Below are 27063 nucleotides of genomic sequence, written 5' to 3'. Positions count from 1 at the left end.
TGGAGATTGCAACCAAATAACCTCACCCTCCCCTTCCAGGCGTGCACCTATGATTGCTGCGAAAGTTGCAAAAAAACAAGAAAGGGCCTCTCTAGAGCCAGTGTTTGCTTTGTCCGTTCTGGGCTACTGTAGAAACATGACGACATGGCGGCCTCAGTGGAGAGGATCTGCGCCCTTTGTAGATACAAACGGCTCATTCTAAGGTAACAAAACGCAACAATTACAGCTAAGATCATATAGAATCACCTAAATATGTGTGACTATGTTTATATGCATTTTGTGCATATTATGAAGGAAGTATGACTCTAAATGTATTGTACATTCCTGTGTTGTATAATGATAATAAATTATACTCAATCCTTGAATTATTTTAAAGAGATAGTTTAGATATACAGTACTGAGGAATTATAATGTTTTCCCCATTTCCCAGGATGAGAAACTGATAAATGCCTGAGGACAGACATTTTTATGTATTTGGTGTAGAATGCCATTATATAAAACACCAATAACAGCAATTGATGAGTGTCTATAGGGACAAATAATATAATCATGATACCATAAACATGCAGAAACTGAGCAAAACAATTTCCAAGCTTTGTCCGAGGGGAGGCCCACAGTTTCAGACTTTGAACCCCCTGATTTAGTTGATCTGACTAAACTGTTAGCTTGTTTCTAACTGATCCCATGGTTGCTGTGTTTTTCCCCCACTGGACTATAGCGATGTTACCATGTTTCCAGATCTCAGAACAATGTTACCTTAACAATTAGAAATGACGGCCAAACATAAAAATAAACCCGAGTTGCAATAAAGCAGAATTATCCTTTAAGCTTTACATGCTGCCACATCGAGGCCACATTGAGCTTGAATTGCCTCCATCTGCAGTGAAATAAATGAACCAGTGACACTCGCTCTGTGTGTGCTGTGAAGAGAACAGCGTGCTCCGATACAGCATGGGCCCCCCTGCAGCACAGCACCACACAGAGAACAGTAGATGTCTCTGATAGAAAAGAGAAAATCCCTGCACAATTTCCACATTGTTTGCTTTCTTTCATAAAGTTCCTGGAGGAGTCAGATGTCAGTGGCCCTGTCCTTTATCCCCATTGGGAATGGTAAATTAGCGTCCGCAGGAAAGCCGCGGAGGTATTCTATTGTGGCGGCCTGCCTCAGTGTTCTGCCGTCAGCGAGCGGTTGGTCAGTGTGGATTTATGACCATCAGCTACACGTCTCCCTCTCAGAGGCCAGAGAATAGCGAGGGCACGGGGGAGCCGAGGCTGAGAGGCACGGCACACGAGGTAGGCACCCCGACTTCTATTGTTGGGGCCTCACGCCTTTGAGCGGGGAATCAAACGGTACCAGCTTTTCATCAAAAGCCCTCCTTTCTATCGCTGATTTAGAGGAAAAAGAAAAGCTTTCTGCGTTATTTATTACAGGGTGGGAGGAGGTGGGGAAAAACAGGGTGACAGCAACGCTTTCACAATGTGGCGACGGGGGCAGGAGCATCAGAATGTCTCACTATGAGAGCAGGCTTTGAAATCTCTGTGTCTGGCCCCGTTTCTTTGTCTACGCGTGGATGTCCAGCCATGTTCAGGACAATCAGGCTGCTCAGGATGTGGGCAGGAGTGCAGCACAGGGCAGGGGAGGAGGCTGTGAACGGTCCATATGCGGCCAGCAGAGCTCATTTCTCACCTCTGACAGGAGAGATGGGAGGCAGGACAGGCCAGCGGTGAGACTCAAGCCGAGTTGCTGATCCAGAAGGGGTCAGTTTTGGTCCCGATCGTGAGCGGGGAGTGGTTCTCTGTGGACTGGGACAGGAAGACCAAGTAGCGGAGGGGAAAGTCAGGGTGATGAGCCCGTGATCAGAGTCCAGGTACGGATCTACAGGTGGATCTTGGGGGAGATTCTCTGTTGTTTGTGTGTCTTCACATCTCCTCAGAGGTTTGCCTGACTGAGGACGGACGCCTGATGTCAGACGAGGGGATAGGGGTTTGGTTTGGCCAAAAACCGGTTCGCAGAGTGCAGGGGTGGTTGTAGCACTCAGTGATGATTGGCGAGGATTGGAAGAAGCCAAAGGTGACTGCATCACTGGATGAGGCTGGAGTGATGAGAAACAAGCCCCGCCTTCTGGGTCTGAGTCAGTGATATCTGCTGCAAGACGACAGAGGGAAATTAGAAATCAAACACCAATTTTGATAATCCACTGATAGTTTCAGTAATTTATCAAGCAAATATTCTCTGGTTCTCGCTTCACAAATTAGAGGATTTGCTTCTTCTCTGTTTTATTTAATATCTTTATATCACTGAACAAACAACAATATTACTATTTCAATATTATATGATATTTTAGACTGAATAATTAAGGGATTAACTAACAAATAATCAACAATAATCACTAGTTTTGATCCCTAAAGTACATATGAAGAGGCTACAGCTATATGCTAATGCTAACTCCACTGTCACAGAAGTTTTACCAGACAGGACGCTGCTCCTGCCGCTGATGAGGTCAGTGCTGCGGCTGAACAGGCTGGAAGGAGGTCGACTTAAATCTGAGAGAGACCCGTTTGAGACGGGGGAGGTCAGCGACGTTGAGCTTTCTGGTCCAACAGGCCCTAGATCTTGCTTCCAGTCGGACTCTCTGATGGATCCCGCAGCAGGTTGTGGCGCCTTCTCCTCCTGAACTTCATCTTTTTCCCCAGGAGCAGGATGAAGACCGGAGGGAGATGCCGGAGCAGTGTTTGGTTCGCTTTGTTGTCCTCCAGAGTCGGGTTGAGGGCTGCATTGGTGGGGAGGTGTTGGATTAATGGTGGACGATGGTGGAGCAGCAGGGAGTGGAGGACAGGGAACAACAACAGCAGAGCACCTTCCTGCGATCGAGCTTTCAATCTGCACAACATTTCTTCCTCTGTCTGGACTGAGGTGCAAGAAACCTTCAAGAAAGACAAAAACAATTCTTAAAAGATATTCAGTATTTAATTCAAAGCGCTCACCCAAAACTGACCCTTCACTGACTTCACAAACAAAGACTGCTTTTTCAGTGGTCAACATGTCACAGGTCATTTTCAAAACAGCCAACGTCTGCTTGTGACACTCTGGTTCCCACTTTGCTCAGTCCTGAAGCAAACATTTGATTCCCCGCTGGGTTGGTCGGCTCGCTAACAAAGGCTGCGAGAAATCGCCCGGCTGGAGCAGCTGCCTGTTTCCAAACTCAATATTCACAATAGAAATCAGACCTGAGGGCACAATGAGCTTCTATACATACAATCATTCTTATAAAGCTGGATATCATGTCAGCTACAGGTGTCAGTTAGGCCAGCCTACGTGCTGCATATCACAGTTCAGACAGCAGCATTGGTATTTTTCATTCACAATAAGTCACGGTGAACTGAATTATCTGAACTTGGTGTCAAAACTGATCATTGGATTTCTAGAAAGAGCTGCAACAAATTATTATTCTTCCAGGTAACATATTGTCTATAATAATTTTGGAAATAGTGAAAAATGGCCAAGGATTTAAGGATTTAAATGGCTTGTTTTGTCCAAACCCAAACATGTTCAGTTTACAAAGATATAAAGTAGTAATTTTTTGCATTTGAGAAGCTGTTATGGGCAAATCTGGGGCACTTTTGTTTGATAAATGACTTCCACAATGACTTTATTAATCATTAATCGACACTACAGAGAGTACACAGACAAACCCTTTTCTAAAGAAGTTGTAGCACTGTTTTATACATCCTTCTCTCTTTCTACGACACTCATTATCTCAGCTCCTCTTTCTTCTGAACATTTCCTTTCATCCCTCTGAGTTTCTCCTCCACAAACATCAACTCCTTCCAACACCGCCCATTTCCCTTTCGCCTCCTCCATTCTTCCCCCTTCGCCTTAGCACACCCCTTCCTTTCTCTCTCCTCCTATTTTTTTGTTGACCACTGAGAGGGTGTGTGTGTGTGTGTGTGTGTGTGTGATGGGGGGGGTGAAGGGTGTCAGACAATCTGCTCTTGTTTCCTGGGGGTCTGTCGCCGAGAGGAGTCAGCACAGGAGGATAAAGAGAACGCATTGGAGAGCACATTTCTGCACTGCCTCCTCGTACAATGCCCTGCCATTCCCATCTGTTACACACACGCACACACACACACATATACACAAGTGTGCGTGAACTGGTGCATGTGTGTGTGATGTGCATATGAATGACGTGTCAGAGTGCAAAGCCACGGCGTAGGGCGCAGCACGTTTCTTCAGGGAGCAGGGTTAAGGGCAATTGTGAGGGAGCCGACCACCATATGGTAGAATAATTAGTGTTTAGACCCTGGTGCTGAGAAATGCCCCCCCCCCTTCACTGCTTTATACACACACACACACACCCCAGCATGGTGAAAGCAGTACCCTGCTGTGGGGCTGAGGTGTGCGCTGGGAAAGATGCCTTCACATCAGAGGCCGGGCTCTGAAAGGAGCGGCAGGTCTCCCGGCCCCGGGGCCTTTCACTCCCACCAGAGGACCACCAGGAGGGCGGCGCTGTGGGCACTTCCTCGCCAGAGAGGAGGATTTGCACTTAACCAAACACAACCACAGAGAGAGAGAGAGAGAGAGAGAGAGAGAGAGAGAGAGATTAAGAACTAACGACAAGCCCGGTGGCCTGGCTACCTCCACTGCTCCAGCAGAAGAAGAAAAGGCGAGAAAAATTGTTAATGAGCAGAGCTGAGGAGTCAAAGGAGCCGGGGTCTTCCTCCTCCTGGTGTGGCTCTGAGGGTGAAGGAAGAATGAACCTCATAAAAGATCATTTCTCTTACTTTTTTCACATAGTGGGCTTGTATGAGTGTGTCACATCAGATTCAGCAAATGCTCCAAACTTCAGGTAACTGTGTAAATGATCCACCTGTCTAGCCCCCAATAATACAGTATAAGGCTGCACGTCCTGCCCCATGCATATGCACAGCTTTATAAATCTGCTGAAAAGAATGTGCATGCATGTGTCTGTCTTCGTCCTCTGTGAATCTATGCCACAGGTCCAGATGATTTATTGCCTAGACTCACCCTGCAGTGTTTGTATCTTTGGGGACACAGTGACAGTGTGCGTACTGGTCGTCTTCCCCTGAGTTGGAGGCTGCGGTCGGGACTTGGAGCTCAGGAAACAAGGAGGTCTGAGGTCCTCAGGACGAGCTTTCATGTGAGACAAGAACCGGGGACACAACAGGGGACGATGAGTTGGACGATCATGGGCCTGGAAGAGAAGAGAAAGAGAAAAGCTTTCAGAACAGTGTGAAAAAAGGCGGAGAGATATATTATTTTCAGTATGTTTACGCATCCAATGCCTTTCATCCTCTTAAATTAAATAAAACCCAATAAAATAAAATAAACGCTGGGTTCAGTGTCATCTCCAGCCACTGGAGACACACAAGCCAGAGCTTTCCTCATTGCTGGTCCCAAACCTGGATAAATGAGGAGGGTTGCATCAAGAAAAGTCTCTGGAGTAAAAAAAGAAGAAGCGAAATCAAATGTGTGGATCATAAAAAATCTGATTCCCATGCATTTAAAAAATAAAATAAAAAAACAAAACAAAAAAACATTAAATAAAAGAAAAAACATTTTAAAAATACAGAATCAATTAAACAATATTTGTACAATTAATTACACACTATACAACAAATAAATCCACAATGAATAAGTAAGAAATGAAAATGTCATAAATATAAAAATACTAATTAAAAGTCAAAAATAAGAACCAGAATATCAATAATGAAAAAACAACTAAAAAAATGAAACCAAGTACAACTGAATGTTCAATTTATTTTTGATAAAAGATAAAAAATATATTTTCCTGCAAAAGTTGTGAGGTTCAGGTATTTAATATTTTAATATTCAAACCAAATTCTCTTTAATAAACAAGCAATTATAATGAATTAATCATGTTTTATTTTCAGTACTAATATGTTTGTTTTAATATAAAAAGTAATGTAAAAATATAGATTTTTTTACTGCTGTCACAACACACACTCTTCTTATCTTCCAACTGAAATCTGTGGTGACTGATTTGTTTAGAAAATATGTCAGTCAGTAAACAAAATAAAAGTCACTCTGGGAAAAAAACATCTGTGCCCCACACTGCTACAAAATAAAAGCCTGAATGAGGAACCCTGCTGCACAGTTTGTGGAGGAGAATTCAAATGATGCACGGCGACACCGCTGCCCCCTTGTGTCGACTAAACAGATCACACCCCTCATCCTCTTTTCCTCAGCACACAAAGTAACTCCAGCTCTCTCTCTCCTTACACCCGCAGCCTTCCTCTCCTCCTCACAAGAAAGGAGGCAGACAATTATCTCGAGGGCGATAAACCTCCTCAGAGTACACTGTCGTGACACGGCAGATAAAAGCAGGCGGATCGGTCAATATTGGAAATGTGGAGGGATGGACGTCCGCCTGCAGCACGCCAAACCAGTGAAAACCAGCCCAGTCTAAGGCCTTGCTCGGTGCCAGTGACTCATTCAATGGCCTTTACAGAGCAAACAATTATAATATGCGGCCCGCAGACCCACACTGGGCTTTATTTGACTTGGATTTAAGGTTCATGTAAAACAAAGTTCAGCAGTCGCACTTTATTTTACAGTACACTAATGAGACGTAACAACCTGCACTTTGTACCACATTAGACAAAAAACAGAATAATATATTTTTATTAGAGAGTATTACATCCTTTATTACACCTTCATTACTTTTCTTAGCGGTAATTAGGGACATATTACAGCAGAACTTTTCCCACTGCTAGAACTTTTTTTGACTGTAAGCTAAAGTCTATTATTTCCCATTGTTTGACCATTATATGGGAGTTATTAGTGATATATTACAACAAAACTGCACTGTAAACTGAAGTGTATTGTTTCCCACTATGACATCCTTATTAAATTTTATTAAACAGAAACTAGGGACACGTTACAACAGAACTGTTCTACAGTAAAATGTATTATTTACCACTGTTAGACTCTTATTAGACTTTCTTAAGAGAATAGTTGGGGTCACGTTAGAACAGAGCTGTACTGTAAACCAAAGTGTTAGACCCTTACTGGGCAGTCCGGTGGTGCAATGGTTGGCACATATGCCTCATAACAAGAATGTGCTGGGTTTGAATCCTCAAGAACTTTATTTCATACAAAGTACAGCTTGTTACGTCTTGTTAGGCGTACTGCATCTGACCGGGGGATAACTACTGTCAGTAACATTTTCAGTTTTTGTCGAATTTGTAAAAGTAGACGGCTTGTTACATCTTATAGTGTACTGTAAGTGCTACCACTTCAGCTCCTCCTACAAAAAATGCACAGATGCAACATCTGTCTGGTGAACCAGGAGACCCTCAGACAGAGAGGGGAGAAAGTGGGGGAGGAAGGTGGGGTCGCTGTCTGTGACTCACACAGGGAGGATCAACTTTTAAATCCCTGCACCATCTCCACTGATTCCCTTTGCTCAGATCTGGAGGCTTTAAAGATTTGCATTCTTGTGATGTAAAGAGGGAGAAGTGAGGTAGAAAAAGCAGAACGAGAGCCGGTGATGGAGGCCTTTCTCCTCCTTGCTCCTCTTCCTCCCCTCCGGCCTCCTCATTACCTGTCACTCAGGCTGAGGAGGGCTTTGTGAGGGTATAGACTCGGGCTGGTGTCATCAAACCCGCGACCTTTCTGCAGAACAGGTCCGGGCACGAACGTTAAACGTACGTCTGTGTCATTACAGCCCGCGCGAAAGCTCTTTTAATGCATCCATACACGCGAACACAATCATACAGTACAGGAAGCACAAAGCTGCGTGTCCTTTAAACACACTTTCTGACATTTTCATAAAAAAGTCTTGATCCTTCTTTATTACTTGCTTTTTCTTTAAAGGGACAGTTCATCCCAAAATTGAAGACACTTGTGGTGCTATTTATCCATTTAGATGGTTTTGGTGTTAGTAGCGTAGATCTAGGCTTCCCTCTGGGCAGATTAAATTCACCAGAAAGAAAGTAGTTCTTACATGAAACTGCTCACAAGCCAAGTGCCATCTAGTTCCATTATATCCGAGAGAAGGCAGACATCTCTACGGTCAATATGTCCCAAACTCTGCAACTCACACCAAAACCATCTACACTGATAAAACAGCACTACAAGTCAGAGGAAAAATCTTTCATCTATTTGACTTTTTAATTTTTTCCTGTTTTGTTGTGTTTTCAACAGATTCTGATTACTGCTCATTTTGTAATTTTGATCCTATATATATATATTTTTTTTTGAATGACTTAAACATTTGCCCAGGGACTGCAGATGAAAAAAATCACCTCTTAGCAAGCTCTGACACTTTTTCAGCAATGCTTACTAAATAATTTTAACTAAACCACTGATTAAAAAAATAAATAAGCACTACATTGGTCACAGTTCAATAAAATAATATACTAACTCTCATACACCTTTCACATCACGGAATTGGTTCCGTTCTGGTTCATGCACATCATCATTTGGAGCATTTTGTATATGGAAGCAAATAATATCCATAAAGCATTTAATGTTCTAAACAACTGAGCAGCTAATTATGAAATTGATTCATTACCTAACACTGAATTTATAGCATTGGAGATTTGGCAAATTTTGGACCACAGGGGCCTCCAAAATCAACAAACTATGAAAGTTCCTTGTAGTAGCTTTAATCATAAAATGCTGAAGCATCATTTCAGGAATTCCTCCATTCACATGATGGGTATTGAATGAAGTAGAAAAAAAATGAACCAATCTATTGAAGTCGGCAGCCCTAACAATGACCGAAGAGGATGAATCAAATGATGATTATACTGGTTCTTCACACTTCAGCTTCAATCAAATATTTACAGGAACTCAAGTCAAGAGCAGAATGATTTAAAATGACCGTTCAGATGAAAATAGTCCTCATTACTGGAAAACGGGATTACTGGAAGATGTCATTTCCATCAGAGACAGAAGGTAATACTGTAGTTTCTGTAGACACCCATAACGCTCGTGTGGGCTCCTTCGGGGCCCTGCAGGCCCCCAGGAAACAGGCTGACCTCCTGGCGTCAGGCAACCCACACGCTGTCCTCACACAGCCAGAGCTGGCTAATGTCATTACGGGCCTGTTTGTGGTCAACAGCTCCCTGATTGAGATGTAGAAGTAGTGCTGCTCGATGAATGTAGGAAGTCTATTAGTTAGTCAGAGTCCCAGATGGCCTGCAGAGGACTTGCAGACTTGCGTGTGCTCCTTCACCCCCCCTCACCTCTAAACACACACACACACAAGCGTACATAAAGCAGCGATGCACACATACACACACACACTTAATTACACTGCCTCCGAGTGAACCCTCTGACAGGCGGACGACTACGAGCAAAGACAGAAGTGTGTCTATGTCCCAGCGTCTGCAGGAACAGAGAATTCTTCACAGAGCTGGTGCACAAGAAAGCCAGGCTTAGACCCTAACAAGGTTAAACCCCTGAAAAAGAGTGACTTTTTAAATCATGGAGATTTGTGTTTCTGTGGGGTGTAATTAGCTTTGCTGCGGGGGAGGAGGGTGGATGAAGGGGTCGGGATGCTGGCGAGGGGGCCGGCGAGAGGCGAAGCGGGGGACGACGACAGTGGGGCGCATTGTGGAGTCCGGCGGATTCAGGGGAGTAAATCTGATTATCAGCTCGTGTCAGAAGCCAGGCTCAGATACAGCTTAGCATTCAGAGCAACTTTCTACTTTCGATGGTGAGACAATGACCCCCCTTTGCAGGCCCACGCAGCCCCAGAGGGCAAACAACTCTTCCCCTGGAGCCCCGACATCCTGAAACAACGCGGCACAACACAGCAAACCACGGGATGACAGTATACAGTATTACAGACAGTGGTGGAAGAAGTATTCAAATATTTTGTTTGAAGGGGACCTGCACCGGTTTTACCCATCAAAGTCTGTTTACAGGTGCTGGGGTGATGTCACATGAATCAGACAGAATCTGATGGTCAGCGGATAGAAACAGAGATGCATTTCGTTTCTGATTTTCTGTCTAATAACTAAAATTTTACAAGAAAAGGTGCAAAAATGCTTGTGAATGCCATCAATTAAATCGGACGCTTATAATAAAATACTGATTATTAAATAACTTTTACATTCTGTCCCAAAAGTGCTCCAGGTTACAGCCAGGCCTTATTATATTATCATAATAAGCACAGTCTCGTGTGGTTTCACGTGATCTGATGCGTAAGTAGACTGACGCCATGCGGCAGTTTGCTGTAGTAAAGTTTTGCAGTGAGAAAAACAGGAGACAATAAAAGAGTGTGGCTAAGAAAATGTTTGAGACGTCAACACAGGTTGTTTATTCTCCACCCAGAATAGGAGGTGAGATTTTAACTAGTTTGCTGGTGGCTGGTGACATTAGCATGAAGAGTTAGTCAGTTTACCGCTGTCAGCTGCTCCACCTCCTTATACCCTGATCTTGGAATCTCTCACATATCGCCGACTTTGTGCAAGCATGTATCTGAGCGTGAACTCAGCTGTGACCAGCGCTGTTGTGGGTGTGACGTCACGGTCGGCGTGTCTGCTGCGCGCATGATGTGACCATCGTGCGGAGCATGCGTGTGAATTTGACCGGCACAGAATCGGATATGTGACGCTGACCGGCTGGTCACCGGTCAGGGCCATCCGGTTCTGGTGTCTGTGGTCTCTCACAAGTGTGAGAATATACTTTTCAGTGAAGCAGCAGGCAACTTTCATCTGGTAGTTAAACTTTATAAATGAGCAACATTTGCACATTCAAAGATTGTGGATTATGTGCTTTCTGTATATGGTTATGTGGCCTTGCACGGACAAGCCAACAATCAACTTTTTTCTATGCTATGTGCTTTTGCACTCTTTTTCTGACACACGCACGCACACATATGCCTAAATCTGGCACCGTATTCACGTTTACAACTAGTAGAACTTCTGTGCTGGACCAGAGTGAGTCTGAAACAAAGTCATTAAACTATTTTTATTATGCAGAATGAAAAAAAAGGAGCTTTATTTTTGGACATGTTGTTGAGTCTGGGACAGTTGAACACAGAATTCACAACAGTCACAGGACACAGAGGAAAAAACTTAATTTCAAACCCTGAGAGCAACATATGCCATCAAAGTTTTTTTCAGGCTAATGAATGAGGCTTTTCTCTGTTCACTCATTGTTTAAGAAAACAACTACAAGTCGGCCACTGAAAGCATAAAACTTGGGTTGAACCCCTTGTGCAAAAAGCACATACATTAAGTTTTAAAATGGAGCTCTGCAGCTCTGTTGGCTTGTTTGGGCACCTGTGCATTCTGACCTGGACTGTCCCATTGCAGCTTGTGTCCCGGGTGACAGTACAGGAGCTTTGACGCCTATATAACACAGCCTGCTGGGTCAACAGCCTCTTGTCGGCTGTCTGTCTGTTTAGACAGGGCCACGCTTGCTGTAAAAGTTGTGTCGCTGTATGACGGGAGCGGTTTTACCATCACAATGCCCTCGCCGTGATTTATTAGACACGGCAGCGGCGGCGATGGCGAGGGCGATGCCAGGCCTGATGAACTTGCCGAATGCAAGAAGTGCCGAAGGCAGTTGACGATGTAAATGAGGCTGTAAGGACCAGCAAGCGTCTTTGTCTGCCGACTTTACTTGTTTGTTTAACCAGAGGCCAAGACAGGAAGCCAGCCCACACAACTCTGCTGTCCCCATGGCAACCCCACTGTTAATTGTGGCACATCCACTCCCAGACTCTTTTCAGCAGAGAGGAGAGGTGGGGACTTCTGAGTGTCAGAGGAGAGAAAGAAGAAGAGGAGCGTGTGTGTTTCTTTTTACTTGTTAGCGGTGCGGCAAGAATACTGGGATTTGATGTAATTTTTGAAAAGCTTTATTGAATTTGAATCTTTAAAAACTTCGATATCTCAACAGTGAATAAAAGTCTAATGACGGATTAACAGTTTATCTAATTTATCAAGGATGGTCTCATCTTATCAAATGTGCCATATTGATTGTTCATGTGTATTAATTTATTTTACATAAATATTTGAGTAGTTTTGTCAAAATCTTTGTTTTCTATCTCTTTGTTTGATCTTGGTATGAAAATAAAATCCAAATCCAAACTTTCACGTGTCAAATTGTGCAGTCTGCATACATTGTGCATGTCACACGTTCTCCAGCCTTTCGCCACTTTTGTCTAAAAAACATCCTGGGAAAATCCTGTATGAGGGTTTGCAGACTGCAACTCAGGATTCGGATGAAGAAGCCTCACAGAAAATAGTAAGAGACGTTTAGGACAGGAAGATGAAAAAATTCTTTCTTTCTTGTTGTCAAGTTCAAACAGTATCTGTTCACTCACGGTGTAGCTGCAGGATCCTCTCTCCCACAAGATGGCCTTACTGACAAAAGACACGTAAACGGGACTCTGCAAAAAAGACGAGAAAGAAAAGAAGCCACGTAAGTATAAAAACTTACTGATTACAGACCAAGGGCACAGGTACACATTGACATTTAAAAACAGATTTATTCAAGTCAGATTGAGATTGATCAGTCAGAAGAGTTCAGAGATGAACTGCTTTCAGTGGCTCAATCTTAAGCTCTGTGGGCCCCCAGGATGAGAACAATGACTGAGGCCTGGCAAAACAAATAAAAAGCCACACAGTGAGAGGACTCTCCAGAGACGTTTAAGCCCCCACCAGTGCATTAATAACCCCTCAGTCTTGATTACTGAGCCGCTGTGAAACCGTCCAGTGGTTTAGCAGAAGACTCAATGATGGAGTCTGCTCTCCCACGCAGCCACTTTCCAACATCTGTTCAGTTTAGAAAACGTCTGTCTCTTATCTCTGTCTCTTTTCTTTTAACTTGTTGCTTCCTCAGGACAGTATGGTGGTTTTAAGGGTAAGGGTGCATCAGTTTGACCCGCGGTGCAAGGGGACGCTGTGTTAACTCATCAATCACTTGAGACACACCACCAGCCGATGCCCAGCAGTCAGCAGAGCGGCTCATCCATCTCTCTTTGCAGCTCCTGGCAGCTCCCAGAAGCACCGAGTCAGCTCCAGAGTCGGTCCACTCCAGGGAGCAAGAGAGCAGATCCTCCCAGGACTCACCCCTCATTCATGGGCTGTAACCCCAGACCGGAGTGGGTGACAGGGGGCAAGAGGGGCTCGCGGGGTGGGAGGACAATGGAGCTTGATGTGTGCGCTTTCCCTTTTCCTTTTAGAGTGCACTGATGTGAAGCTCTCTGCCAGCTTGTGCTCGACTCTCAAAGCCATTCAGTGCCACTACGAGAGGCTAGAGGGCAGCGTAGGTCTGGCCATCTCATCGCCTTTGTCTATTGGCTTCATTTAGACCGTACCTGTTGTATTTAACAAAGCACATCACGTATGATTATGCACATTATGCCAGAAATACCTCGCAAGCCCTCCATCCTTAATAGAAGCCTTAATTGCAGCCGAATAATGAACCGACGGGGAACAACAACCAATTTGCCCGTGAATCACGGGTGCTTGCAGCCCAGTGACCTTGTTGTTACTAATTATATGCTGAATGTGAAATCAAGTACATTTTGAGACAGTGAGGGATGAAGTGGCTGGGGGTTGGGTCGGCCTGTGACAACGTCGAGAAATTATGTGAACAGAAACACATAAAGACAGCAAAGGGAAAAAGTAACGAGAGAAAAAGATTTTTTCTCCGAAATAGGAGAAAGCCAGTTTTAATTTTTCAAAAATGCATAAGGTGAAATGAAAACCAGGGACATTTCCAGTTCTGTGGTTAATATATCATCAAAATATCAAAGGTTTCCTGTATTTTGACCACGGTGACTGTTATAAACCAAGGCGCAGGCTGTTGCACAAGCTAAAAGCTAATGCTAGCTTGTAAACAAAAGGTATCATAATAAAATTCATGTTTGAAACCATGCCAAAACCAAAGATAGTGTTGTGTTAATTCAAACAAAAAGGCATAAATCAGAGGCCTCCTTCTGTCTCTGATGTCGTTCATCGTTTGACCCATCATCACGAGTACAACACATAATCCCATATAGGGTTTGTCTAAAGTGATTGCTGCTCCTCTTTTCCTTGTTCAATTCAGATGATGAGATTAGGGAGATTCCTAGCAGATGGGATTTCCACTGTGCGCGTGTCGACAGCATGTATCACTCCACCTCAAGGTACTTCCTGTCAGATCCGTTGGGCGCAGAGCGGCGTGGGCCGGCAGGACCCAAACGCACAGGAAGCGCTGTGGTGCCGGCCTGAGCCAGCAGGGGGAAATACGGTCAAATATGGTCTGTCTTATCAATAATGAGTAGGTGGAACTGGCTAGATCAAATTACCAATTTGGAGCTAATCACCAAAGTGGTGGCTGGTCTTTGGCTTTATCCCCTCTCCCACTCTGCTTTCTCCTCTCTCTGGCGATTCCTGCCGCCATCTGTCTGTCTTTCTCAGGGGAGCCCTTCCTTCTCTCCTGAGCACCACACGGGATGTTTTATTAATTCTGTTTCACCTGATTACACCCTGTCTGTGAGTCAGGGCACATTAATAGGCATTTAATCAACGTTTAATTAGGGGAGCAGGCATTGAACAGAGAGCAACAGATCAGAGCTGCATCCTGGTGAGGTCAGCACCGAGGACACATGAACACACATATTAGCTGTACGGACAAATCTGGGTTGTATGTGAAAACAGACAAGGTGCTTGTACAATATACTGCAATACACTCACTCATTACCCCAGTATTTTATTACCAGATTCTTGCAGATTCACAGCTGTACATTTCACGCCATTTAGTCTGACTTATGCAGAGACGGTGTGTAATTTTACGCTCAAATGCCACAGATTAAAAAAATCTATGGCTTCCACACGTATGGAGGAGGTTAAGACAGGTGAATGGGTCAAACAAATACAGTTCTTTCACGAAAAGTCCATGTTCAATTATTTTAACCATAGTAGCCTACATAAGTTACTCAAGTGTCTTAATAGACATACGTATTTTAACCCAAACCACGATCTTTTCCTGAACCTGAAGTTAACCACAATGGAGGTCACCTGACTATTGTTACCACATCCAGAATAAGCAGCATTAAATGCTGTTTAATATGCGTAGACGTGCCATGATTACACTGGCCACTGCTACCACACCTCACTTGTAAATCCATGTTTAATACTGTTAAGTATATGAAGGATTTCACTCTTTAAGTATCTAAAAGTTGAAATATTGTCATGAAATCAGGGTTAAGCGATATGTTACAATTTTCAAACCACTCAGTGTGAGCACATCAACCGGCAATTGATGATATATTGCTGAATTCACTACATTGCGTACATTATGTACTGTATATGTTCACTATGCCCAGTAAACAGAATAAACTCATAAAGTGTCAGGAAACACACACTTATTTTCCCTTTTAAACAGAAAAATACAACCGTACACCTTCAAGTTTCTCTGTTTTACTGAACTCAGATGAGCTTAATCCACTTTTTTCTTTTAGCTTCTTTCTTTCACCAACTTTTGAGGTAAATTTATCCGTCTCTTTAGCTGCTAAATGCTCCATAACGTTCACCAGCTAGTCTACCTAACTGTGAGCTAGGGGCTAACTGTATAAACACTGGGTTTTATAGAGTCTTTCCTCTGGAAGCAGCTGAAATCGATGCTATGAGAGCCCAGCCAAAAACGTAAGATAAAACTCACTTTAAAGCTCCGTAAAGCTGAGGGTATCTGCAGATTTGGATAAATAATTCCTTGTAGATTCACTATCGAACACTTTCACTCTGTCACATTGTTTTTATGTTGTCAAATATTAATTAGAGCCACTTTCCCCACTAAAATCAGACCAAAACTGTCCCAAATATCTTATACTAGCTTGGAACTCCATGCAATCTCACTTTCTCATGTTTTACAATCTAAATCATAAGTTAGTAAGTAATTCCTGCAGAGTTTAATTAATTTGCTACGCAGCTCTTTCACATTCAGCCTGTGGAAGTGAGAAGAGGTATGTTCCTGTGTCATAACTTATTTTTAGACTACTAAATAAACTCTGCTTTGTACAGACTACCTTCATCTGTCAGCAACTGCCAACCACGATAACCCAAACATCTGTGCTTTCACTCACAGTGTAAATGCGTTAACTCTGCCACTGCAGCAGTGGCAATGACATCTGAGATTGCGACACATAGATCAGCAGCCGGATTTGTCCACAAACCAACACACTTGTAGACAAAAGAACTACACAGTTTCTAAAGCTCAGACAAAACTTTAAAAGCACACCACAGGAACTCGACAATGCAGCGCAACACAACTGATGAGCAGATCCAGTTCAGAAAACAATCAAGCAAACGGCCGAGCTATCAATGGCGAACAAAAGGCACGGCTGACCACCTCAGCATGTCTTTGGCCAGGTTAGAGGCAGAGACAGAAGAGGAGAGCACCCAGATTGAGAGAGAGAGAAAGCCCGGGGTCAGCTATAATGAGCCGTGAATGTGAGCATCCGACCAATCCTGTTTAATGGGGTTCATCCCTGGAAGGGTTTCTGTCCTGCCTCGCTCCTGTGTTTGTGTGTGTTCACGTTGGGGTTCGGGTCAGGGGGCTGCAAGGGCTCCGTGACCCTGAAATGAGCTCTGGGAGTCAGCAGGGACCCCCGCTGGCAGGACAGAGGTCCTTTTATGCTTAAATCTGCGAGCAAGGGGGATCAATATGGCGACTATTGGTGCTGGGATTGTGTGCAGGAGTAAGCGGTCCAGCCATTTTAGATCACACAGGGGGTTGGCGCACCCTGACAAAAGCGCAGCCCCGCTGCCACCACCGGTCACAATGACCTGTGGGACAGTGGCACACCAGCAGCTAACCTACTTAACATTCATTAGTGTCAGAGAGGTGGACAGATGCTCCGGGTCTTACGGATCTTCTCTCTCATGTTCCCTACATGGGGCTCATTCAGCAGCGTTTGACGCGTCTTTCATTTGGGATATTGGAGTTGTGGGCGGTGGCGGCAGCAGGCCGCTCAGCTGTGGATTTAGGAAGAGCTGGGTGGGCATGGATGGACTCACCCTGTGCGCGTGGTGTGCAGAGCAGGAGCCGTCAGGCAGCCAGGTGCTCATGCTGACGGGATGCCTGGGCCGAGCCAGAAGCCTCCGATGACGCTTGAAATCCCGATTTCTGGAAGGACTGTGCTCCCAGCGAGGCTCTGGAGCTCCTCTTCTCTCGACAGCAGACATGTCCAAAGAGCTCCGGTCTTACACTTTACTCATCTTCGCTCAAGAAATCCTGAAGTAACAGGAAAGCAGCCATTTAGCCCCCAAACATTTTCAATAATATACCCTCACTCTTTGAAGCTGAGTGATTTAAGGGCAGGGGAACTGAGCAATGCCTCTCTGTGGGAGGCAAAAATGTCCTCTGTTTAAATAAGTTATGGCTGTTAATAATTACCATCCTGCTAAACTGGTGCAACTCTCTCATGCACATTGTTTCCCTGGCAAGCAAATACACAAGACATCAGGCCTCATGCATGAAGATTTTTGTATTCTTATCTTAAATTTCTCTTATTTCTTTTTTTTTTTTTAAACTTCAGATAACTGTACATGACCCCACAGTTGATATGGTATCAGGTCTGATATAACGGACTGTTAGCCACACAGTGTCGTTTTTGAAGTGTTTTCTTTTTCAGACAAACGCTGGACGCTGCGAGGAGGCCGAGGTGGAGAGAGAAAAAGATAATACTGGGAGAATCATCAATCCTGCCTTTGATTTTGAGTTTTTTCAATGGAATGAAATACACAAAAAGAGAACCTTCAGTTTGGATAACAGCAGTTTTCCACTTGTAAATTGTGTTTACTTTGTACCGAAGAGAAAATTCAAAGTAAGAGAAAAGAGAGAAACACACCTGAATCTGACTATGTCGTTCGGAAAAGCACAAATAATGCAAACGAAACAAATATTTCTTCTATTCAAAATTGCTCATTATTATTTGGGAAAAAAGTCAGTTCCATATCTACCATCATCAATCACTGATTTAATACACCAAGATTATTCCCTTCAACTGAAGGATCTTTTCATGTGATTTTTCAACATCCCCCAGGTGAAGGGGAGGAGGTGGTGGAATTCGATCAATTATATCAATTATATGCCAATATTATATCAATTTTGGATACAACAATTGCCTTGACAATGAATATTAGATTAGAAAATACAACATTTGCCTGATTATTGTAACTTGAGGCATATAGATGATGAGACAGATAATTTTGTGGGTAAAAAAAATAAATAATGACAAATAATTAATGACGTCTCTGAGCACCTCTTCAGTGCAGCAAGTTCTCCTAAACTGCTTGTACAAACCGTTGAAGAACCAATCTGTTTGTACGAGTAGTTCTTTCACAGGGCTGCACAATTAATTGCAATATTATTGAAATCACAAAACAAACAAGTGCAGTATCGAAATCACAGAACCCTACAATTTTTTGAGGAAAACTTGTTTGTTTGGTACAAATGTCACATCATTATGATTTGAATAGTTTATCTCTCGTTGTGATGCAACAGTGATGACACCCACTAACTGTACTGCATATCAAAATTGCAATTTCAGTCATAATAATCACAAAATTACATTTTTTTTTACCAAATCATGCAGCCCTATTCTTGCACAAAGTCAACTATTCCCTTCAAAGTTTGCTTCATAATAAACTTAAACCCTGTGTTTCTTCCACATGAAACACACACACACAAAAAAAAACACGGCCGACAATAAACCAAAGCTTTCAATTAAGAAGTGAGCAGCACTGTAGCCCCACACAGTGACAGAGGCCAGAACAGAAATCAGGACCAGCTGGACAGAGAGAGGGCTTTTCAGCCCGACTCCAGACACAACATGGATCAGGTTCTGGCCTGTTATACAGAAGCATAAATCTCCTGGCCGTAATTACATTACAGGGCTTAATAGTGGCGAGCTCTGTGGAAACAATGGACCCTATCAATTCCACAAATCAGAGCTCAGTGTGTGTGTGTGTGTGTGTGTGTGTGTGTGTGTGTGTGTGTGTGTGTGTGTGTGTGTGTGTGTGTGTGCATGCTCTGAACAGCTCTCTATCTGTATCTCTAATCAAAGCTTATTATCTAGAGTGTGACTTGAGTTGGAGGTTCTTCATCTTCAGATTTGTGGTGCAGGGAAGATATGCTCTTGGTGTAATATTAACGAGGACCGTGGACAAATGAGGAGTGCTCCGTGTTTTCCATGGTGACTAGAAAAAACAATTACAACTGCTGTCCCACTTCAGCTACATAAAATAAATCTTTCAAACTTAATTTAGTTTAGAAATCCTGTGACATTCGTCCACTGCAGAATCTGCAAAAATTTAATTTCTTTAAAACTGACGCTTAAATAAAAATCTTCTGTCTGTAATAGCAGGACTGTGACTGTGCAACACTTGTTGAGACCATCTGAGATCAAGATCAACCTCTCCTTTACATCTCGCTTCCTAAAGCACTCCGAGGTCTCCCTCTGTTCGGCCCTACGGGGGCTCCGCGCTGCTTTTTGGGTAATCCAGATACCACAATACCAGTTGCTAAGACACTGCCAGAATATGCATTGTGTGAGGGGAAGTAAGGCTGGAAATCACAGTATTTTTGTGGCACAAATGTGAATGCCCTTTTTTATGAGGAGAATTTTTGGATAGTCAGCACGTCTTTTTTACCTGTTCTCTTTAGAGCTGCAATGATTTATTGAATTAATCAATTAGCTGATGGAAAGAAAATTTGATTTTAATCGTTTTTCCAAGCAAAAATGTTGAACACTTGCTGGTTCCAGCTCTTCACCATCTTTTAACGCAGTTTCTGTGGGAATTATCCAGCTCTTTAGCTGCTAAACACACCACAAGGCGCTAACTTTGTCTGTCTTTGCTGAGCAGAAACGTGATCTCATGGGATGACATAAAAGTAGCCACTTTTAAGTTCATTTTGCGTGTCATGTCTACACATTTTAGACTTTGCATGTCATTAAACGCTGTTTAGTCTGCTGCATTTTATGATTTTTGGAAATTGTAACAATTGTAAGGTGACCTTGAATAATTCTGGTGATCTTTATCACGGCTGAAGTTGTGAAACTGTCAGTTTGGTTAGATTTAGGAAAAGATTGTGGTTTGGATTAAAGTAAATATGTTACTGAAATACAAGTTAATGTACTAAAGTTAGTAAGTAAGTCAACACTGACACTGTGCATTTTAAAAGTTTTTTCAGCCCCGTCTGCTGCATCTGAAAACAATGTTATGAGAGTAGTGACAGTAAATGCAAGCCAAACAGCTAAGTTGTGGGCCACAAAACCAAAACAGTGAGCTGAAAGATGATAAAACTGCTGAGTTTGTCACTAAGAGTACCTCCGTTTGCGTATAATTAGTCATGATCTCTTGATAATATGAAAATATTGATTATAGTTGCTTTAATTTTCAATCTTTTCTCTCTGTTAGACTGAAAATGGCACAAAAAACAAACACAACCAGTTTGTTTGTAATTGAGCAGCTAATATAACATAAAACAGGCACATTTTCTACAAATTTCCACTGTTAATAGAAAGTAAAAGTACTTTTAAAATTGTAAAAGTAATTAATTTTCAATCTTTTTGTTCTTTTAGACTAAAAAAAAGACTTGAATGCCACATATTTGCAAATGCACACACTCTCTCTCTCTCGCACGCACACACAAATAAACACATACATCAACACACAAAAGCTGACAAAGCCTCTCACAAAACACATAAAAATACAATTACATGAGCTTTCATGCAGTTCTAAGGAAAGCGGCCCTGCCCACAGCGTGCTGCCCTTTGTCGTCTGCGGGACCCAGAATCAAAGAGTGTTGACCTGCGCCGGCTCTGCCTGGCAGGCCTGCGGGGAGTCCTGCTCTGACTCCAAACCCTGGCTGCAATGCCATGCTGGGATCCCCCCCCCTTCCCCTCCACTCCTTTCTCCCGCCCCCCGGTCAGCTCCGTTATTTCCTCATCTCATCAATCTGTCAGCTAAGCCCTTTGACATGCGGCACAATATGGTCCCAGTATTTCTCGGTTCAGGCCCTCTCTTTCAATATGGTTCCAGCATTTCAAGATTAGTCAGCTCACCCATGAGGGTCTGCTCCCCCGGTGCCCTGGGACCGAGGGGGGAGTCAGCAGCAAATATAGTTGCTAAAATCAAAGTGATGGCAGCTTCTGGGTCTGAACAGCAGCCAGTGATGAAATGAATTTAAATATCTCTACATTCAAATTGATATTATATGACAAACGTAAGATCTGCGTGAAAATTTCAAGTATTATTATATCATCCTGACTCCTGTATCAGATTATGGTATCTGTTGTTCCCTGCATGGGCAGTTTTTATTATCTAAATGCAATAATTCAGCTTCTTACTATGAACATTTAAGTCATAACTTTGCTGAGGACAATTTTGATTATTTGATTTCATAACTGGTGTTTCTCTCTGTGCTCCTCTCACCTCACAGCCCTCTCACCTGAAGTGTGCAGGGCTGTGAGGTGAAGTCACATGCTTCCATTAGGATTTTACGACAGTCGGATCAAAACTGTTGGACAGTTGATGGATTACGACGCCAGCAGTGTCAATAAAAACTGATCAAACCAGACCTAAACAGTCCTGATGAAGCAGAATAGCTGAGTTTTGTTTATTCTTTGCAGATAATTTTTGTGCTTTTTAGCCTTTATATGACAGGACAGATCTAGATAGAGTGGGTTGGTTTGGATTCACCAAAGTCTCTGCTTCTTTAAACTGGGGGCGTGTCGACCGCCGTCTACTGCAGGTAATACAATGACTATGAATAAGTACCTCATATAACCACACTTCAAATAATCCGACCTATCCCTTTAACCTTAAGTGTCGCCTACTTAGTCATGAATATTTATAGGGAGCTTTCAATGCATTATATAATACCTGGACAATCTGTAGATACAACTATCTAATGTCGTCGCAGCCTTAACAGAGGCAGCAAAATGAAGGCAGATTTGAAAGATTTGTGCAGAAGAGTCTGGTTGGTAAATTACAAAGTGTTTAAGTGGTTATGTAACAGTCTCCATTTAATATTGACGCCTCTACATAAGCAAACAAAAAGATAGACTATTTATATAAAGTTATTTTTGATGCCTGACACCAAAAATCCAGTCCCAAAGATGCCCCAAGTAAAGGTTGGCCACCTGTGAATATGGCTAACAGTTTCATCGAGGGATGGAGGTGAAAAAGAAGAGAGTAATCCTGTTTTTGAGATCCGTGCCGCTGGACTGGACTCACTCAAGAACAGACCATTCAATTTATTTTCGAGTAAGGATGAAAGGAAGACTCCAAACTATGCATGTCGCCTATTCACTGGAGACGCTCTTTAAAGAAAGAAAAAAAGACAGCAAAAAAGAGTTGGGAAAGGGTGGAGGGGTGGAGCGCTGCATAAATTTTACATACACAAGGCTGCAGACAAAGTGATTGTTGCTTCCCCCCAAAAAAACTTTTTTTTTCTCCTCCAGAAAACACTTTTCTCGCTGAATAGGCACCTATTAGTGACTCCATTATGGGCACAGGGCTCTTGAATGGCTCCTCACTGTGCGTCTTTATCATAGTCAGGGCCGTGAATACAGGCAGCCCCCCTCCTCCTGAAGCCCAGGCAAACTCTTTACAGCCTGTATTGATAGGTGGTGCTGCTGGTGATGATGGGTGAGGCAGGCCACTCTCACCCCCCGTTGTGTGCTCCAGGTGTGGTGGGTTAAGCGTAGCGCTCCGAAGCCTCTATTGTGCCGTGCCATACACTTTTTCTTTACCACTTGTTCAAAAAAAAAAATGGATGCAGAGTGTTTTACATGCATTAGCTGATCTCCATAATGCCACCCCCCCGCCCCTGCCCCCGCTGCACCCCAAAAACAAGTCAGGCCTCCGGCGAATCGCTGCACACCGCCTCAGAGCCCTGTATTGTTGCTGGATTATTCAGGAGTTAGCTGAAAGAAAGAGACAGGCAGAGTGGGGTGTCTGTACTTTATCTCCAGGGGAGACAGGGGCTAAAAGAAGGAGCTTCTTTAGAGGAGTGAGTTACTGCAGCGAAAAAGCCCGAAAACACCTGCAGAGGACAAGCGCAGTGAGGCCGAGGAAAGGAACGCCTATTGTTTGTCTTTACTTTTCTACTGTAAACCAGCTCCTTCTGAATGGAGGAGCGTCCTCTAACACAATAACCCGTCACAACGCCATCACCTCTGCACAAACTCTGCTGTATTGACAGACCCGTCAGCATGTTGGCGGCTTCAATCATCTGTGTGTGCGTGATTCATTCAACTTTGAAGTTATGTGTGTACACGCAGTTGAAGGAGGGAGTAGGAGAGACTTTATGATGAATATGGAAGCATTGTTCAGCCATGCTTACCTCCACAGGGGACCATCTGCTCCCTGTCAATGCATCACCTGCTCGTCTGAGCCGTCTCCAGGGCAACAAGGGGTGGGGGGATTAGGAGAGGTTATGGCTTTGATGGGAGGGGCCGTCGCTGGGGACAGAGAGGAGGTTCACTGGAAGAGGAGGAGGCGGAGGAGGTGGGGGGCTGATGGGAGGGAGGTTGCCGGGCGAATGTCGCCCTCTGCTGGTGGAGAGACAGACAGCAGGAGTCACACACATGAGCACTGTGGACGCTCAACAGACAAGATTTCCTCCCGCAGAAGCCACTTGTTGAACATAGAATAACTGGAGCCAAAACAAAAACTGGAACTAAACCTCAAGAACTCATTTAAAGGGTCAGTTCACCCAAATAAAAAAGACATTTCTCCACTTGCAGGTGGTTGGTGTTACCTTTTGCTCATGATTATCCATCTCTGAGATTTCTGCCTCCACCTGAATGAAATGGAGATTTTGTTGTTTGTTTGTTTTTTTGTTCTTCTTTATACCTCTAATACTTTCAATACTAACGAAAAATAGTATTGTGGAAAAAAAAGCATGGAAGCAACCTTAATATGAAATATGAATGAATTTTCCTAATTGAAATATAAGTGTGTTCTTGTTATGCTGGTCTGTTCAGCTCAGATGTCTAATGAAGATGCTATCCAGTTGCATTATGGGATATGTAGGATCTTGACTCATACCTCATACTATACATTTGATGCACGGTCACACAAGCGCAAATTTGCATCCTTGTTTTGCATTCAATTCTTTGCAGCCTCCACATATAGCAAAGATGCGTGTGTGGCGTTCACCTCGGCAGGCGACGGTCACACGTGACTGTGTGGTCAGGATCTCAGTCTATTCAGTTTTTAATCTGTATTTTGGGAAAAACACAACTTTACAGAAGCGCAATAGTCCCCCTTTAAAAGGAAAGTGACCATTATACAAACTGGTTGAACCGTTGTGCTTTGATTTGTCTTTCATAAATTATTCTTTGTATTTTATAGACATCTTATCAATTGCTAACCTCGTTATCTTTTTATTGCACTTTAAATTTCCTGCCACTGGACAGCAGTTTGTCCTCTTTATTTTAAAAGTGCAATCTAAATCAAAAGTCCTAGAACAGTTTAGGACTCAGTAATTTGCTAAAGAATAATTTGACTATGAAACCATGTTCTTTTAGTTTAGTTCAATCAATACTTTTTATCATTAATTGTTTGATGTCCCCTACTTGGTAAATTTAATAATGTATAATGATTTATTACACTAATAGGCCACCATTCTGGCTGCATTTACATTACCACTGAATAGTTAGAGTGGTTAGTCCAAAGAGAAATGTATAACTTCACCATCTTTGTGAAATTCAGCGTGACACTGACAATGAAGTTGACCTGCACGATAAATAAAAAACATCTACAGTGAGGAAATGACTTGTCAGACCTGAATGTGATTAGCTGCTGCAGAGTGACAGTCCCTCTGTGTTTGGGGCGGGCAGTCACGTCAGGTATTGTGTGACAAGCGGCATGAATGTCGGTCAGTCACAGAGTTCTCATTAAGTCTCTCTGTTCCTCCACCTACAGCACACTGTACGCTCTGCCGGCGACGGCTGGGTAAACACAGACCTGAGGACAGCTTGAAAGGCAAACACGTAAGAGGTGAAATACACCTCATGACTCAGTCAGGCACCAGTGCATCACACTGAACAACAAGCACTCAACAACTCAGCACAGGAGCAATTATTGTAGGTTTAAGGTCACTTGCAAGACATTTATTACCTTATTCCAGCATTCCTGAATAATCTGGTCATTCAGCTTTTGAATATTTCAGATGGTTAAAGAAATAGCTTAAGATTTTAGGAACTATGCATGCTTGCCATTCATGGATTTTTGTTTTTTATGTTCTTTGTGAGCCCCTAAACTATTAATTTTTTCTATTGTAATGTCATAGACAATAAGGGTTTTTTGGTTTGTTTTGATTTTTGAAAGTTTGACAAGAAAAAACAATGCTGACAGAAAGCTTTTGATATCAAATCACAGCATGAATTTTTCTGAGGTGCTCCTCAAGCTCGGTGTCTGTGTTTTTTTTTTTAAATACGGTGGGGGGTGGGGGGGGGGGGTATGGGAATGGCCATCATAATGTTGGGGCATTATATAAAGCCCTTATACACTCTTTCTAACCTTGAATAGGCACCTAAAGAAAACCCAGTGACTACAAACACTTGACACAGTGCTGAGCTGCATCTCTAATTAGTCTTCATGTTCACATCTTTCAGATGGTGTATTCCACTTCAATGTGGCATGTACTATTGAACTGCTGTCCTCTCCCAGAGATACCCCGTCCCACCCTCCTCTATGGTCAGAAGAGACGGTGTGAAAGAAGTTAAGTGAAATTAGATGAGTCTTCTTTTGGGTTCAACCTGTACATAAGAAGGTAAATATACTGAAATATGTCAAAACATGCAAATATCTACTGTTACAGTAACTAACTGTATGTATAATATATAGAAAAATATGCACGCTAATGTGTGACATCAGATATATATGGTGTCCAAATTTGATTTGGTAGTTTTGGATCCTTTTAAAGGCAAAAATGTCCAAAGGAAAATGTATTTAGATTTAAATTGCAGAGTATTACGAGGGAGCATTCAGAGCGAATTTTCATTTGCAAGCTACAGGTGTAGGTTTGGTGTCAGAATTGTTCTTCAACCAGATAAAAGTGAATGCTATTCATGTATGTATATTCACAACCAAGCAAATAACTTGATAATGAAACTGGTAATCATATCTTCTGTTAGTCTATCACAGAGCAAGCAACAGAAAATTTCTGTATTATCACAGTCAGTTTGAGATAAGGCTGAATTTTCATTTATAACCTCAAACATTAAAATTCAAATCATATTTTGCTGCTGCAAATATAATTTTTACCCTGCAGGTTGCTTTGAATATTTTTGCAGTGTGAAATAGTGTCTACAGATACAACCCAAACAACCTCCACAAATGCAACCTGTAAGGAGTAAGCAGGGGGAAAAAAGCCCACAAAGCATTTGCCATTTCTAACTAAAAGTTATCTTCTACGAATATTCAACACTGATCACTGAAGACAATCCAGACTGGCATGTCAACAGCAAAGATACTGCAAAAGTAAGTACTCTTGTTTTAATCTGATAAGGTAGAGACCTACAGGAATTTTTGGTGGCACACTAGATTAAATGTAGGATTTTGCCCAGACTTCAGTGTCTGACACTGAGGACAAGAAGACCCTTCAGGAGGAGCCGTTAAACGTTCACGTCCACAGACTCGGGGTGACACGGGGAAAGTCTGACTGACAGGTGAAAGTGACCACGGCTGCAGGGAGGAAACACCTTTTGTGTTTGGTCAGAGAGCTGGTGAGGAGTGGTGACCCACGTCCCCCCCGCCAACGAGATCATCAGCCTGAGGGTAAGGTGGGAGGGTCTGGATCACTCCCTCTTCACACCATCAATACACCCCCATAACCATCTCAACCTTAACATGTCATCCCCCTCAGTTAGAGACCTCAACTCCCTCCCTCTTAAAACACTCTCAATCTAATCTCCATCTTTACCACATGTGTAGGAAACAAGATAAACAGCCACGAAGAAACAGCGTCCACCTGCAGGTAACACTATGCCTCTCTGTTATCTGTTTCCACACTCTGCAGAGGTGATAAAACAGCTGTCAGGCCTTCAATACACG

The 27063-nt window shown here is 43.0% G+C and overlaps 1 protein-coding gene across 1 annotated transcript in view; it reads right to left on the bottom strand.

The window, feature by feature from the left end:
* LOC146306963 (uncharacterized) overlaps positions 1-17272 on the bottom strand; it is a 57782-nt gene extending 40510 nt beyond the window's left edge. The window contains exons 1-5 of the mRNA XM_084710898.1: positions 17008-17272; positions 12327-12392; positions 5027-5213; positions 2470-2925; positions 1688-2146 (exon numbers count right to left, since the gene is read on the bottom strand). Coding sequence (XP_084567024.1) covers positions 1688-2146; positions 2470-2925; positions 5027-5213; positions 12327-12392; positions 17008-17175 — 1336 coding nt within the window. The 5' untranslated portion in view covers positions 17176-17272. The remainder of the gene's footprint in view (positions 1-1687; positions 2147-2469; positions 2926-5026; positions 5214-12326; positions 12393-17007) is intronic.
* Positions 17273-27063: the final 9791 nt, after the last annotated feature.

Source organism: Lutjanus erythropterus, chromosome 22 (assembly GCF_056507025.1).
Source record: "Lutjanus erythropterus isolate fLutEry1 chromosome 22, fLutEry1.hap2, whole genome shotgun sequence".
NCBI lineage: Eukaryota > Metazoa > Chordata > Actinopteri > Lutjaniformes > Lutjanidae > Lutjanus > Lutjanus erythropterus.
This window is presented reverse-complemented; position numbering and strand designations above follow the sequence as displayed.